Source organism: Pogona vitticeps, chromosome 2 (assembly GCF_051106095.1).
Source record: "Pogona vitticeps strain Pit_001003342236 chromosome 2, PviZW2.1, whole genome shotgun sequence".
In the NCBI taxonomy this organism is placed as follows: domain Eukaryota; kingdom Metazoa; phylum Chordata; class Lepidosauria; order Squamata; family Agamidae; genus Pogona; species Pogona vitticeps.
The window spans coordinates 43,201,777-43,217,957 of record NC_135784.1 but is presented as its reverse complement, the minus strand read 5'-3'; the positions used below and the strand labels follow the sequence as shown (position 1 = coordinate 43,217,957).

At 40.2% G+C, this 16,181-nt stretch overlaps 1 protein-coding gene across 2 annotated transcripts in view; it reads left to right on the top strand.

Moving 5' to 3' along the window:
* Positions 1-16,181, top strand: part of SUCLG2 (succinate-CoA ligase GDP-forming subunit beta) — a 286,835-nt gene that overhangs the window by 181,393 nt on the left and 89,261 nt on the right. For both annotated transcript variants that reach the window (XM_020801680.3, XM_020801681.3), the window contains exons 8-9: positions 942-1,103; positions 6,775-6,917. In XM_020801680.3, the coding sequence (XP_020657339.3) occupies positions 942-1,103; positions 6,775-6,917 (305 nt within the window). The remainder of the gene's footprint in view (positions 1-941; positions 1,104-6,774; positions 6,918-16,181) is intronic.

Genomic DNA, 16,181 nt, shown 5'->3' with positions numbered 1-16,181 from the left:
TCTAGTTTAAGATTCTGAAAGTTGGTTGGCCAGTGGCAATTGGAGTGGTGACATCTTCTGCCATGTGTCCCTTAAGCCTGCTTTTAGATAACTTGATAGAAGAAATCATGCATTGATTGCACACGGTTCAGAAATATGCACTCAGTACAGTGGTGCCTTGCTTTACAATTGCCCTGTTTAACGACGAAACCACATTACGATGAACTTTTTGCGATCGCTTTGCCCTTTGGAATGCATTAAACGGGTTTTAATGTGTTTCAATGGATTTTTTTCTTTTTACATTACGACGTTTACATTCTACAGTGATTTTGCTGGAACGAATTAACGTAATGCAAGGCACCACTGTACTAATGTCTCTGATATTATGTGATTTCATCTAGATAATGTACCGTGGTGCCTCGCTTAGCGATCGCTCCGTTGAGCGATGAAATTGCTTTGCGATGGACTTTTGGCCATCGCTGGAGCAATCGCTTAGTGATGTCCCCTATGGCTAAAATTCGCTTTGCGATGATTGCAGGGAAGCGATCATGGCAAAACGAACTTTTTTAAACAGCTGATCAGCGGTTCCAAAATGGCTGCCGCAAAAACAAAATGGTCACCGCTGTTTTTTCTCGCTTTAGAGGCACCCAAAATGGCCGCCTCTATGGAGGAATTTCACTTTAAGGTACGTTTTTAGCCCATAGGAATTTATTAAATGCATTTTAATACATACCTATGGGCTTTTAAATATCGCTTAGCGATTAAATCACTTAGCGATGTTTTTTCCGGAACGGATTAACATCGCTAAGTGAGGCACCACTGTATTCTTCTCTTCCTGGTCACTGACGGTAATAAATTATTATTATTATACTTAGTACTGAAAGTTTTGGTGCTTGGAATTTTTGTCTTTCTGATTTGGGACTAACTACTTAATTGCCCTAATGTATTTTCCTTTCATTTAGTTGTATGCTTTGATGCCAAGATCAACTTTGATGACAATGCTGAGTTCAGGCAGAAAGAGATATTTGCCATGGATGACAAGTCTGAGAATGAACCAATAGAAAATGAAGCTGCCCGCTATGACTTAAAATACATAGGCATGGATGGAAACATCGCGTGTTTTGGTGAGCAAAAATAACTTAATATGAGAGACCTCTGGCCTGGATCCAAAGATCCCTGATTATATTCAATGGTGTCCTTTCAACAGCAGAACATTATTAGCATATCAACCTCCCTTTCCTTTCTTCAGCTCCTATCATCTCCCCAATTCACTGTCAAATCTGGGGACCCTCCAAAACAGATTGGATGGGCTCAGCTAGCTATGGTGTGGGGAAGGGAGCTTCATATTGTGTGAGCAAACATCTTCTCATACAATGCTTTTTGAGCCCTGGATGACTTGGGTTTTATTCCCATGTTTCTAATAGCACACATCCAAAGTACTTTGGACTTGTGATCCTTGCCTCCAGAAATAAATGGCTAATCATTTGATAGAAATGGCTAACTGTTTTACGTGTTTTCCATTCTTGTTGCATGATGTTAGAAGCACTGTGTTATCATCAGAGATGCCCAATTATATTACATGGGTATGCTACGTATTCTACAGTTTCCTTTCTGAAAGGGTCATAGAATCATGGAATCTTAGAAAAATGAAGTTGGAAAGGGCCTATGAGACCATCGAATCCAACCCCCTGCTCAATGCAGGAATGCAAATCAAAGGGTATCTGACAGGTGGCTATCTAAATTTCTCTTGAATACCTCCAGTGTTGGAGCACTCACCACCTTTTAAGGTATTTGTTTCCATTAGCATACTCCTCTAACAGTTAGGAAGTTTTTTTGATATTCAATCAAAATCTGGCTTCGTGTAACTTGAGCTCATTGTTACATGTCCTGCACTCTGGGATGATAGAGAACAGATCCTGGGATGATAGAGAACAGATCCTGCCCCTTCTCTATATGACAGCCTTTCAGATGTTTGCTATCATATCTCTTCTCTGTCTTCTTTTTTCAAGGTTAAACATGCCCAGTTCTTTCAGTCTTTCCCTTCTGATCATCCTTGTTGCTCTCTTCTGAACTTGTTCCACTTTGTTGCCATCCTTCTTGAACTGGACACAGTACTCAAGATGAGACCTAACTAGTGCTGAATAGAGGGGAACAAATACCTCATGGGATTTGGAGACTCTAATTCTGTTAATGAAGCCTAAAATGGCATTTGTCTTTTTTGTAGCCACATCACACTGTTGGCTCATATTCAGCTTGTGATCTAAAATAATTCCAAGATCCTTCTCACTTAGTATTGCTAAGTGAGGTATCCTCCATCTTGCAACTGTGTGTTTGGTTTCTTTTTCCTAGGTAAAATTTAAATTTCATTCTGTTTTGGGTTTTTTTTCAGTCCAGAGAATTTCTGAAATACACTTTCGAGCTAACCCTTTTTTGAATACCTGAATAGGGCTAATGCCATAGAGTCCATTTTCTAGCTTTGTGTGGACTCTGCAATTGGACATGATTCTGGGGCTGTAAAATAACCTAGCGCAAGAGGGTTGAAGAAAAATACCATTCAGGAAATAAAAGCCCATGTAAGAAAACAACATTACTTTGTTGCTGCTCAGTTTATAGTCCATAGATTTATGGTTGCCTCACTTAATTGCAAGATACAGAGGTTGTGATAGAACCAATTTGGCACTTTGGTACTGAGGTCTTAATCGTAATGGAATTAACATTTAAAAAGATTTGTAGCTTAGTCAACCAGTAGTACCATGAAATTATATGTCAGAGACTTCCCATCTGAATACTGGGTTTCTCTTCATTTTAAGCAGAGCCCATACGGAATTGCCTTTCTCTTTTTTTAAAAGGCTGCTTTGTAGAAAAGCCATCATTTTAATGTGCCAAGCCGTTTTCTTCTATCTCACCCAGATGAGTGAAAGTATTCGCAACACAGGCAGTATTTAATGTAGCAGAGGTGCCAGCAAATTTTTCATTAAAAAATCAAAGCAGCATTGTCAGAACAGTGACCATTGGGAATTTAGTTAAAAGGAAGACGATTTTTTAAAATATTTTACTACAGAGTGTTAGGTTTATGCCAAGGTTAATGAAATTAGACATGGACCATAAAACTGCCAAGGGAATTAAGGCACCAGTGGTAAATGAAGGAGACACAACATAGGGTTGGCTCTTGGTTGAATGGTAGTCTTTTTGTCCTTAATTCCCCTGGATGTTATATGTGAGTTTGAAACATAGAAATGTGAAAACGTCCTTAAAATAAGAGTAATTCAAGCTATGTTTAGTGGGTCTAGAGCAGTTAAAACTATATCATGAATAGAATGTTGGCTGAATAGCTCAGTAGTTTAAGGATCCGGTTGTGGAACCAAAGGTTGGAAGTTCGACGCCCCACTGTGCCTCCTGCAACTAGAGCCAGCCTGTGTGGCCCTGGGCAAGCTGCATAGTCCCAGGGCACCCCAGAAGAAAGGAAGGGTAAACCATTTCTGAGTATTTTTGACAACCCTGAAAAGCATTTGTGGCATTCGCCCTTATGGCCTCTGCTTGTCCTTCTGTCACAAAAGCTCACGTCGCGTCGCGTTTTCCTCTTACTGCCACCAGTGGATTACCTCAGTCCACAATACAACTGGTGTTTGTCAGAACACTTGTCTTGTAAACAGAAACAGAACTTATTTATTGAAGTGAAGCAGATTAAACAGTAAGAGAGGTTTCTCAGATAAACATTATACACCAGCAAATCATCAACAGTTTTCTCAGTACATACTTTTCTCTTGCTATATCATTACCACCTTCTCGACCTATTTTCTTAACCATCTCTCTCAGTATCAGTTCCCTCTCTCTCTGACTAACCAGCCCTTATCTGACTCCTCTTTCTCCCGCCAAGCCTCATGTAGCTGCTGACCCCCCCCCCTCCAGTCCTCTCATAGGTTCATGCAAATCAGCTCATGACCACGAGTGGCATGAGTGACGTGGGCAGTCATCACAGTGTTGCAGTAAGTTAGAGTTGATTTGATGGCACTTGGTTGTTGTTATTATGAATAGGACATACAGTGGTGCCTCGCACAGCGAGGTTAATCCATTCCGGATTAACCCTCACTGTGTGAAAACATCGCTGTACGGATCAAAAAAAGCCATTGGAACGCATTAAACTTAGTTTAATGCATTCCAATAGCAGCTTTACTCACCGTACAGCGATGTTTCTCCGATGGCCGTCAGCCATTTTCGCACCCTCCCCTCGCTTAACGAGGGCACAAAAACTCTGCGCACAGCCATTTTGGGGCTTCCGGCGGCCATTTTGAAGCTGCCAAACAGCTGATTGGCGGGTCGCAAAGCGAAGGTCGGTAAGCGAACCGCTTACCGACCTTCGCTCTGCGATTTTGAGCCATAGGGGCCGTCGGTGTGCGATCGCATTTGCGATCGCTAGAACGGCCCCGTTGTGCGGATTCGTCGTTCTTTGGTGCACTCGTTGTGCGAGGCACCACTGTAGTATGGCCAATGAGGCCAAAACAAAAGAAACAAATAAAGACAAAAACATTGTTGCACCTTAGACTAACTGCTGTATTTTAATGTGAGCTTCTGTGACATAAGAGAGGGACTACATAGCAAATATTTATACATTTATACATAGCCTCAAAACAAAGAGACTGTTTCCTGGACACAAGTTGTTGATAATCCAGCATTTCACACCTGGCAATGACCCTTAAGACCTCTGCTGATATTTAGTTCTCCTTCAAGGAAGTATTGTTCTGTAAACAATGACAACGATTGGTGGCTAAATTAATCCCAGGCTATATATAACAATCAGGAACATGGTAATGAGTATCTCTAATCACCAGTGTGGCTCGTAAGGTGGCACTGGTTAGTTAGTTAGGAAATATAGCTCAGAATTACAGCAGATGCAACACAATATTTGCAGTGTTTTACATTTTATAAGAGCCCTTGACTAATGCTGAGTCTATTAAAATCATTTTTAAGCATGTTTTTATATCAGTGATGTCCTTCTGGATTCTTGTCGTATAATTTTTCTCCTACATTTATATCCAGTTCACTTGACTCTTATTTATTTGTTCGATTTATTTATTAATTTATTTATAATTTATTTATTTATAAATAAATAAATAATGACTCTTCTCATTGTAACAACCCTTAGGGTTGTCCGGTTGAGAAAGAGTGACCCAAAGTCACCCATGAGTTTCATGGCTTAGTGGAGGATCGAACCCAGATCTTCCAAGTCTCCGTTCAATGTTATCACTCTGACACTACTTTTGCTGTCTTCTTCTGTCCTACATTCTCTGTACTCTCAGTTCATAATTCAAAGCCCCCTTCTCTGCTTTCTGCTTGTCAGTAATGAAGCCAGTAATGGTTTAGCTGTTGGAGGAGTGGAAGGCTAACTTAGCATCCACATTACTGTACTTTCTTTTTTAGGTGAAAAGCATTGCTTCTCCCAGAGGTTGAACTTGTTGGCATTGTATAATACCAATGAATACAGGATTACTAATTGCTATTATTTCTGAATTAAACTCAGTGAACTAAGCTACGTTTCAGTGAAAGTATAGAGCTGGCTGGATAGCTCATTGAGTTGGAATGCCTGGCTGTGGAGCCAGGGGTCAGGAGTTTAATTTCCCATTGCCCGCCCAACCCGAAATAACGAGACGAGACACGGTAATATGGGTTAAAACTAGGGCCAAAACTTTATTAACTATTCAAATTTTTAACTACCCCTTTTTACAAGAGGGCCTGCCGTAGTGCTAACAGGTCTGGAACCTTTGTCATTCTTGACCAACTGGTCCAGACCTTTGTCCCTGGGAGTTCCTACCCTGAGAAGTTGCTGTCGTACTGTCCAGCACCATCTTGGCCATCCACCCAGAGTACCCAGGGCTGCCCTCTACGCAAGTCTCTAGATCCTAAGTGCCCAGTGTCCTCTGGGTTCTCCCTGTTTTCCTTCCCCTCAGCCGACCTCTGTTAATGCAATTCTGAGAGGAAGGATGCCTTGCACCCTCTGGGTGCCCACTCTGGAACTCACCTGAAACTAGCACTATCCGTCATCATAACCATACTGCCAGTGACCTATTTAGCTCCCTTGTGATCCCTGGGAATAAGAATGGAATGGGCGAAAAACTGCCTGCAGCCTAGAGCCAATTTGGTGCAGGTCAAAAATTCCCATGCGGCCCTGAAGCAACCAGCTACTTTCATTCTTATCCTGGGTGGGAGGATTTGTCACTCGTCAAGCAGGGAAGAGGACGGCGCAGGCCATGAGGCTCCTTTAAAAGCTCATACTGTATTGAGCCAAGTCTGTCCATCGTCTTGCGAGAGACTCCCTGCCTGTCAGTATTCAGACAGGCAGGCAAGGGGTTCCTGCCCAGGCAGCTCCATTGCTTTCTGGTGTGCCATTGTGCCTCCTGGTGGAACAACCACCCTGTGTAGTTTTAGACACGTTCCCCTGTCCTAAGGTGCCCCCTGAAGAAGGGAATAGGAAACTACATCAGAATTTTTTTGCTCCTAGAAAAACCTGAGGGGGAATCTCCAAAAATTAGAATGGACTTGTCAGCATGTTGTTGTTATATTTGCTGTTGGAACTCCAGAACTTTGGAAGCAAACATCACTGGATGTCTGGTGTACAGTTTATTCTTAAAGCAAAATCTCTATTTTCTCTTTCTTCTTTATATTGCCTTTTATTTCCTTTCTTCCCCTGCCTGCCTGCCCCCCCTCCCTCCCCATTTTGGTATTAGTGCTTTTTTTTTTACTCTACATTTGTAAGAGTCTGCATTTTAAATTTCAACAATCTGACTTTCTTAATTACAGTCAATGGCGCTGGGCTTGCTATGGCAACCTGTGATATAATTTCCCTTAATGGTGGAAAGCCTGCCAATTTTCTAGATCTTGGTGGAGGCGTGAAGGAAGCACAAGTGTATCAAGCATTCAAATTGCTCACTGCGGATCCAAAGGTAATGTTTTTTAAAAAAAATTGTATGGAAGAGTTTATAATGCAATTTAATAAGAAAGACAAGGATATACCTCTAATAATGTTAGGGAATGAAACAGCATAAAATGAATGCGTTTTCTCGGTTTGGGATGGTGAACAAGTCTAGCCTGTTCAGTCTGGTTCAGCTATTCACCTTGAAAGTTTATTCAGAAAGCTTCAACCCCAAACTTGCAAGGTAGACCTTTGCATTTTGGTTCATATCTCTGCTCACTTTGTGTTAGCCCTAACTTTGCTTGTTTGCCACGGTGCCTTTTTTATGCAAGCGGTGATGAGCATCTTCTTTTCAGCCACCAGTTGCTGTACATGACAAGTGTGCTTATGATTATGTCATCTGCTTCTGTTGTTGCCGTTCAGCTCATGTGCCCACCTGCCTTGCGGCTTTTGAAGATTTGGACCCTGTTTAAAAAGACTGAAGGATCAAATCCACATGTTTAATAACAATTTGAGTGTAAAACCCAAAGTTCTGAAGCTGGATGAGCAAATCTGTCAATTGTCCTCCGATAAAAATTGAAAGGTTTCGGTTAGGCGCCCCCTCCCAAAAAAGGGGAGGAGCCTAATCACTGCTTTAAAACTGTGCACCTTTCCAGATACCCACAATTTGTATGTATGTGATTTTACATCAATATCACAGTGTAAACATTTTTTAAAAATGTATTTGTATTGTAACAGCTGGTTATTTGAAAGGATTTGACATTTAAGCCCCTGTGCTTTGAAGCTAACAAGAAGAGAGAGGATTCAGAATAGTGTCATCTCCAAGGCCTCCCTTGCATAGACTACTATGGGTTTGGGATACATTTTCCCTAAGCAAGCTGTCAGACCATTGCAATAAGCATGAGAATATAGATGGCATCTAAACATCTTTCACATTGTGGCTGAGTAGCACAAAATCTCCTTCCCATGATAAAAGTGACTCTTAGTGAAATATTGTAGAAATGAGAAAGGGATGAGGATAGGCGTCAACCTACAAACAGATGCAGATCCAGTGCTTCTCGGTTCGTCTATAAAGTGCACCATGAATAGACAGTTAGGCAGGAAGAGCCAGTAAGCTAGATCCAGGCTTAATAAGGTATTGACTAGGTCAGTTGAAATCAGTGGGACCTAGTTAGCCATGCCTGTCTTCTTTTGACAAGAATCCAAAGCAGTTCTTCCACTCATGTCTCTCCTTCCATCACTGGACTGTGCTACGATTTCCTCATTCATCTCTGAAAATATGTTTCAAAATCCTGAGAAATCCATCAGAATTGTGGTGCAGAAGAGAATACTAGTAGGAAGTTGATGGTTTTTATGTCTGTAGTCACTATGTTTACCATAGCAAAGTGAATCTAGTACAGTGGTGCCTCGCTTGATGATGTTAAGTCGTTCCAGCAAAATCGCTGTAGAGCGAAAACGTCATCAAACGAAATTTTAAAAAATCATTGAAACGCATTGAAAACCGTTCAATGCGTTCCAATGAGCTGAATACCTACTCATCCAGCGAAGATCCTCCATACGGCGGCCATTTTCGGTGCCTGTAAAGTGAGGAATCCATCCTAGAAAACAGCGGGGGGCATTTTTTTCAGCTGGTGGCCATTTTGAAACCTGACAATCAGCTGTTTGCTGATCATCGTAAAGCCAAAATCAGTTCCCGAAGCAGGAACCGATCATTGCACAGTGAAAAAACCCCATTTAAAGCATCATTTTGCAGTTGCAAAAGCGATTGCAAAAACGTCAACGTAAAGTGGATTCGTCGTAGAGCGGGGTAATCGTCCAGCGGGGCATGGCTGTATTCTGAATCTAGGGGTAATAGAGTGGAGACAAGGGGGTGAAACCCTTGAGTAGATCTCTTTTTTTCAGCCTTGTTAATATAATCATCTAAAAAACATTAGTTTCAGTTGCCCTGCCTTACTATACTTTCTATGGCAAAATAATCAAAGGAACTGATGTATTTGATCATTTGACCATGTATATTCTATGCATTTTTAAAAATCTGTCTTAATTTTATTTAATATTCTGATCTTCTTTTATCTGCTCCTTTGTTTTACTGTTTCATCTTTTCTCTTTTATTTAATATTATCCACTTGCCCTTGCTCCTTTTTTTCCCGTGGAAAGAATTGCTTTCTGTTTTCTAAGCTAGAGGAACACCTCTGACTCCTAGCTTTTGCCTGTCAGCCCCTTTGTTCTCTTTCATTCTTTCCAATTTTCTCCCTACTGTCTCAGTTCTTGTTCCTGCTCTTCCTCATCTCTTGCTTTCCTGCTGCTTTTCAGAATGCATCTTTTTTAAAGCCTCCCACTGGAAAAGTTTGGCAGTTCTCTCTCCCCTCTCCTACCGCTCAACCCCTTGTAAAATAAGTGTCCTGCTAAAACCTGTATCAGCCCTTGGGCACCTTTGCTAATAGGAATGTCAAGGCTTGACATGTAGGTACAATTGGTGCCTGTGGCTTTGTCCACAGTAGATTTCAAATCAGGCAGAAATTATTGTCGTCGTCCTTTTTAGAAAATATATATATATTAACCTTCATTGCTTTGACTGTCTCTCCCTGTACATCTGCTATTGTTCCCTCGCTTTCCATTTTCATTTTTTCACTTCTTTTCTCCTTTAAACGAGGCACTTCTGAGCTGCCTGTCCCTTCGCCCTGTGGTGTGACTGAATTTAAGCTTTTACCCTTCCGGCACTGCTGTGGGCTTGGATGACGTTGCTTCCATGCCAACAGGCCATCTGATACAATTTTAACTTTCCCTTTTTCCCAGTAAGTTACGTGGAATACTTAGGAAGAGGGAATTAAATTGGGATTTCTGAAGATATTAGTTCAGGTTATCAGTCCTTCCAATAAATGCAGTCATGCATCAGCCATGCAAAGTTTTGGAAGAATTAGAAATTGCCTTTTCTTCATAATGGCCTTCCCTGCTGTGCAGTTTAAAGCAGCATATGAGCTACGGGAATGTTATGTCTTTATCCGCAAACTATTTCTTGAGCGGTCTCTTTTTCTACCATTTCCTCCTTGTTTTATTCAGTACTTCCCATTCTTGTGTGCTCCCTCCTGCTTTCTGTTCCGTGTTAGCTGTTGAAATGAATTATGGTACCTGCCTTTTCATAGCAGCTTCCTTAAGATGATGAATCTCCAACAAAAACTTAAAACTGTTGTATAGGACTATGTTACATATTCCTGGTTTTGCCGTATGGCACAGAGTTTTTAATGCAGGCTGCTGTGAAAAAAAAAAGATATAAGCACTTGAAACATTGATTTATTGCAGGATGGTAAGAGTTTCTTGGACCAAGGAAGAAGTAAATTAATAATAACCAAGAAATCATAGAACACACACGATACAGAAGGCTAGGATATTTGGTCACATCACGAGACGGGAGAAGTACAGGGTTTTTTTTACAGCTGATTGTTCAAGGTAAAACAAATGGGAAGAGAAAAGAAGAGGAGGAGGAAGAACGTGTTGCTTGGAGCTCTTTGTCATGTTGTATATTTGCCATGCGCACCCCAGAACGGCAAAAGAAGACCTTTACTCACCAGCAGTCTGCCACTGCTGAGGGCCTAGGCAGAGCTACACAATAGGATTTCAACATAGGACTCTGTATGATGCTATGAGTGCTATTGCTAAGTAACTTTACTCAAAACACTTTGGTGGCTTGCTGTCCATTTCCCAAGCCAGAATAAACTGCTAATCTTCGCCTTTAAAGGTTCCCACCTTTGCCACAGTATTTGTCTCTACCTTTAGGCCTCAGCATGTGTGTGCCTTATGCGCCTATTTCACTCAGTCTCATTTGTCTAAACTTTTCCTGCTCTAGCAAAGGGCTCACCTGCCCCTCCTGCTCCCATCATTGTTCTGCTATACCTGCTCCTCAAGACACCTACTTGACAGTGCCTTCTTTCCTTTATTCAACCCCTTGGGCACAGTCTTCTGCTTCCCTTGGAGGCATGGGCAAAATATAGCCCGTGGGTCACCAGGGCCACCAGTCCCTCCATGTGCCCCAGGATGTCCCTGCTTTTGATGCAAAAGGCCCTCATGCCCTGGGACAAGCCAGTTTTGCTGTGGGTTTTGCCAAGCCATCTCGTGACTTCTGGTTTTGACCCCCCCAAAAAAATGACATCTCTGTAGAAATTACCTGTGGCCAAGTCAGCATCTCGGTGTGCAACACATTTTGCCTCCAGAAGTTGATGTCTCTTCCGCAACAGTGCGACTGGATTTCAGCTTGGCTGTGCTTAACTGCTGCACATTTTCTAATGCTAGAATTTTGCCCTTGAAGCAAATTCTGCTTTAAATCACTTCTTCCTTTCTATTTGTTTGGTTTTTTAAAAAAATCCATACTTCCTATGCGAAACACCCAAGGCAATAAGAAGCAAAACAACTATGTATTCAAACATGACAATAATACAATTAGGTTTGAATTCTGTATAAACCTACCTGCGAGGAAATGCTGTTTGAACTCAGTGGTGTATGAACAATTCGTGAATTAATTGTACATTGAAGTGAGCCTCTGAGCACAGGGACTAGACAGATAGACAGTCAGATGGCAGCTGAATTTCCGCAGAATCAAAGGCCCTCTGAAATGAGGCAGTTTGGACACACTGCCCCACCCCACCACCGCCATCCTAAAGGGAGGTAGAGGGTAAATGACCATGTGGAAACTGATAAAGGCCCTTTGTGACTACCCTCGGGGAGGGGGGGGGAGATGCTTTTGCACTCACAGAGTCAAGCTGTATTTCCAAAGCAGGCTGTGATCCAAGATGACTTCTTACCCCTAAAATATTCCTTATTTGTAAAGCTGTGTCTGCTCACCAAGATCTTTTAAGTTTGAAATACTTTAGAAACATGACCATGGAAAGGTGTTTTTTTTTTTTAATTGTTTTGTTTCTATGTGCTATCAAGCCACTTCTGAGGGATGGTAATGATAAGAATGAATGCCTTCCCAAAGGTGCTGTCATTAATCCTATTAACTAAAGATCATGTCTTTTGTGTGTGTGCCAATTCTTCTTGTGTTTGATCTCCTACTTCCCCCCTTGCTTCATACTTTATGAAAGCAGCACTTCCCATTGCCGCCTTCTTCTAAAGGAATGTCTTTTCCAGTGTATCTTGTCTTCTGCTTATTTTTGAATTTTAGTGAAAGTTCATGCTTGCTTTGATCTAGAACACACTTATTTGTCTTCCTAGCAGACCATGGTTCCTCCTTAAGCTCTCCTCAAAAACCACATTTGAAATGAATTGATTTTTCTCCCTGTCCGCTTTCCTCATTATCCTACTTTCGGATCTGTACATAGTAATCAAAAGTACAGGAGTGTGAATGGTTTTTATCTTGGACTTCAGGGACACATCCTTCTATTTATCAGGCAAAATCCAAGGAAACAAAACAAAAGAAGGACAAAAACATGTAGCGCCTTAAAGACTATTATATTTCAAGGTGAGCTTTCATGGGCAGGTCCACTTTGTCAGACATATAGAAACAGAATGAAATTAAGGAAAAGAAATACCAGGTTCACAAGTAAAACATTCTAAATATTCATTGACTGTAGACGTCTTGAGTGTGTGACACATCTCCCATGCAGTCCTGCAAGCAGAGCTAGTGTCTGTGGCCTTGGGCAAGCTGCACAGTCCCAGGGCATCACCAGAAGAAGGGAATGGTAAACCACTTCTGAGTATTTGCTACCTAGAAAACCCTGGAAATGGTTCTCATGAGTCAAAATTGACTGGACAGTACATGAATATTATCAAAACTATAAAACACAAACTGATCCTCTTTCTAAAGTCTTTGGCCCACCCCAGTAGCCAGTTTACATTTGAATATGACTATATTGATATGATCACTAGTATCTCCTCTTCCTGAATCCAATTTTGGCATTTCTTGCTCTGTATGTGGTAAAAGTCTTTGTTGTGAAATCTTGAGCATTACTGTGCTTGCATGGGAAGTTAGTGCAATGGCCCTATAGCTGTGCAATCTTTGGGGTATTCTTTCTTTAGATTGGGATATATTTTCCAGTCTTTAGATCACTATTTTGTTTTTCATAGTTTTTGGTTTATTACTTTTTAGGTTTTAATAGATCCAGCATTGTAGCTTAAAATAGTTCTATTCATTTTATTTCTGCTCATTTGTTTTTTTCCAAGTATTTCAGGAGTATCTTTCACTTCACTTTCTGAAACTGCAGGTTCTTCATAAAGGGATTATCTTCAAAGAAATCTCTCATCCTTTCATCTCTTCTGTATAGTTCCTTAGTTTCTGTCCTCTCTTTATTTTATCCTGAACAGGAATACATTCCCCATTGAATTTCTAACACACTTGACTAGATCTAAATTTCCTTTGATTTCTTAGATCTAATATAAGATATATTTGTTTTTTCCTTCACATTGTCCATCTGTTTCTTTGAAAAGAGCAATTGTTAGCTTGGACTGTATGTGCAAATTTCTGACACGTTGTATTCAGAATTCTGACCCTATTTCTATTCACCTTTACTTTACTTTTTGGTTTTAATCTATTGTTAAAAATTTTGACAGTTTCATGAGTCATCCATCAAGGTCTTTCCTTTCCTTTCTTTATTGTAGGAATAGTCTTCTTTCATTTTTGCCTAATAATATTTCTAATTTCTGTTCTTCTAGGTCCATTTAGTTGAGTTTACTAAAGGAGATCTGTTCTTTACATGGGCTTTAATTCTTCAGGAATGATATTTAAATTATATTTTCGCACCTTGTTTCAGCGTGTTTTGATATTAACAGTTTTGGGTCTCTATCATCATCTACACCTAGCCTTATTTTACCAAAGACAATAGACTTTCTCCTACTTATGCTTTCAATAATGTATCAGTTTGATTTCTTTGTTGGTCATCTGGTAACAATCATATGTTCAGTCATCAACTAGGTTGCCGGAAGCTTATACATGCAATAAACAAGTAAGGAATATATTTTTGAATAATGAGCATTCTAGAGAATTTCAGGGATAGTGTCAATATATCTATTTTCAATTTATTTCTTTAATGTTGTACTCTGTCTTTCAAACAGAAATATGAATCAGATCCAAGTGCTATTTTAAAAAAATACAGCATGTAAAAATAAGTCATTTTAATAGAAAGTATATTTTAAAAAATCATTTGTTTTGAAAATAAGCTTGAAGAGTTTTCTTAAATGTTTCTGCTATTAATAGAACAGATGCTTCTATTTATAACATTTAGAATATGGTCAGAGCTTTAATGAGACAAATTGTTTATTAATAATTGTTTACTTGTCATATTCAGTGGAAATTATATTGACTGACATTTCTTGAACACAGTGAAATGTTGGCTATTGGCAGCTGTTAGTTCACATAAATGGAATAAATGATGACAAGCTTAATTTGTTTTGTTGGTTTTTTCTACAGCCATGCCTCAATCCAAATATAGGCTCTTGCTTTCTGAATATGGAATAAGCATTTCTTATTCATGTCACTTTTCTTAAGCTTGTTTACGTCTGTCCAACGAATCACTTGTATCCAATGCAGTGAAGGTAAAATAATGGAGGGAAACATCAGTGCCATTATGTTGTGTGTATATCAGAATTTGAGGGGGTTTTGGCTTTTCATTTTCTAGACATCTCTGGCAGTGCTGAGAATCCTGAAGGAAGGTATCATTAAATATTTCTGCTGTTTGCTTATTTATCAGCTGTCATGGGTGTCAAAATAACACTGTTTGTCCTTTTCAAGATTCATTTTTACCACGACCGCTTTGCTTTTTGATCTGATGAATTCACAGGATTTGGCTTCCGAAAATTGTAGCCAATTCTGCAATGTAATAGGTGGCTTTTGCAATTATGTGGCACAAGAGAGGGCAAACAGAGGGAGGAAAATGAGATCTAAATTGTCTTTGAAATGCATAACTAAAGACATATAATGCACACAACAAGAAAGACTTGGGGGGGGAGTGGAGCAAGATGGCACCCTAGTTCGAGGTGAGTGTCAGCAGCTGTCAGACCCTCCGTCTGTTTAGAATACCTTCTTCAGAATGCGGTAAGCTACTTTGCAAGGTCGTTTGGGATAACCCAGTACATCCGAAAATAATATTTAAGTACAAGTCGATGAGGAAATTTTGCTTCACTTATTCTCATTTAGTTTGTAAAATCAGAGTTTTACATATAAGCAGAAGAGGATGGCGTTGTGAACAAACAGGGCTCAGACACAGACTCTGATTCAGCATTGGGCGGACTGGTTGACTAAAACAGCCACAGACTGAGGGGAGTATAGCACTGCAAAGGGGAAGGATAGGTTGGGGGGATTTTAGTCCTGTTTTATAGTATTATTTTCCCAGTCATTTTCAGCTGTCCTGTGGCTTCCCTGCTTTAACGTATAGATTATATGTAGGATAATGGCAGCCTGCAGTACGAGCGTCATCCCAGACTGGACTTCATTTTGTTGTTGTTCACTGTTCTTTCTATTCTGTCTTGTCTCATATAGCTTGGTTCATTTAAGGCAATTGAACACAGCACTGGAGTTATTTATTGCTGTTGTGTTTAAATTAGTCTCTCTTACAGAACCTTTGTATTTCTTTGCTATAATCCAGGCAAGATTAAGTTTGCTTGTGTCCCATTCAAATAATGTGATTTAAGTCCACCGTTTAGCACCTAAGGGTCATTGAATTTAAAGAAAATGAACAACATTTTGCATTTTTGATGTGTACTTCTTGGCTGTGAATGAGTCTTTTCCCATTTTCCTTTTCTTTAAAGAATGATGCCTCTCCCAAACCCCCACTGTCCATTGCTGCTGCTGCTGCTGCTAGCACACATTACTGGAGTGTGGAATGCAAACAGCATTCCATTCGAAATGTAATATACTGTAGTATGTTGGCGGTGGATTTATTTGACTTGTCAAATTGCTTATCATTAGGTAATAGAGAAGCAACCATATTTCACTGGGGTCATTAGCAAACCTTTTGCATTTTGATTCTAATACCATGCATCTTTTACACGCCTCATTGGCCAGTTCTTCTTTGCGCAGCATGAAAACGTCTTTCATTTATGTCTTTTTCTTTTTCTTGGCAAAGTCTCATCAAATAGTGATGTGAGGAAACACCATGTGAAGTTAGTTGAAGGCTAGGGGAGAGTTTGGGTGATGAAAAGGACATTTGTTTCTTAATGGGCACGGTGCTAATAGCATTTATCAGTGACCTAGATTTCCTGGCAAGCCCAGTAACTTGCATTTAGGGATGGTTCTGTGCCTCACTGAGAGAATGCACATGTTTGGCATGCAAAAGGGCTAGATCCAGTCCTGTTGTGGCATCATTAT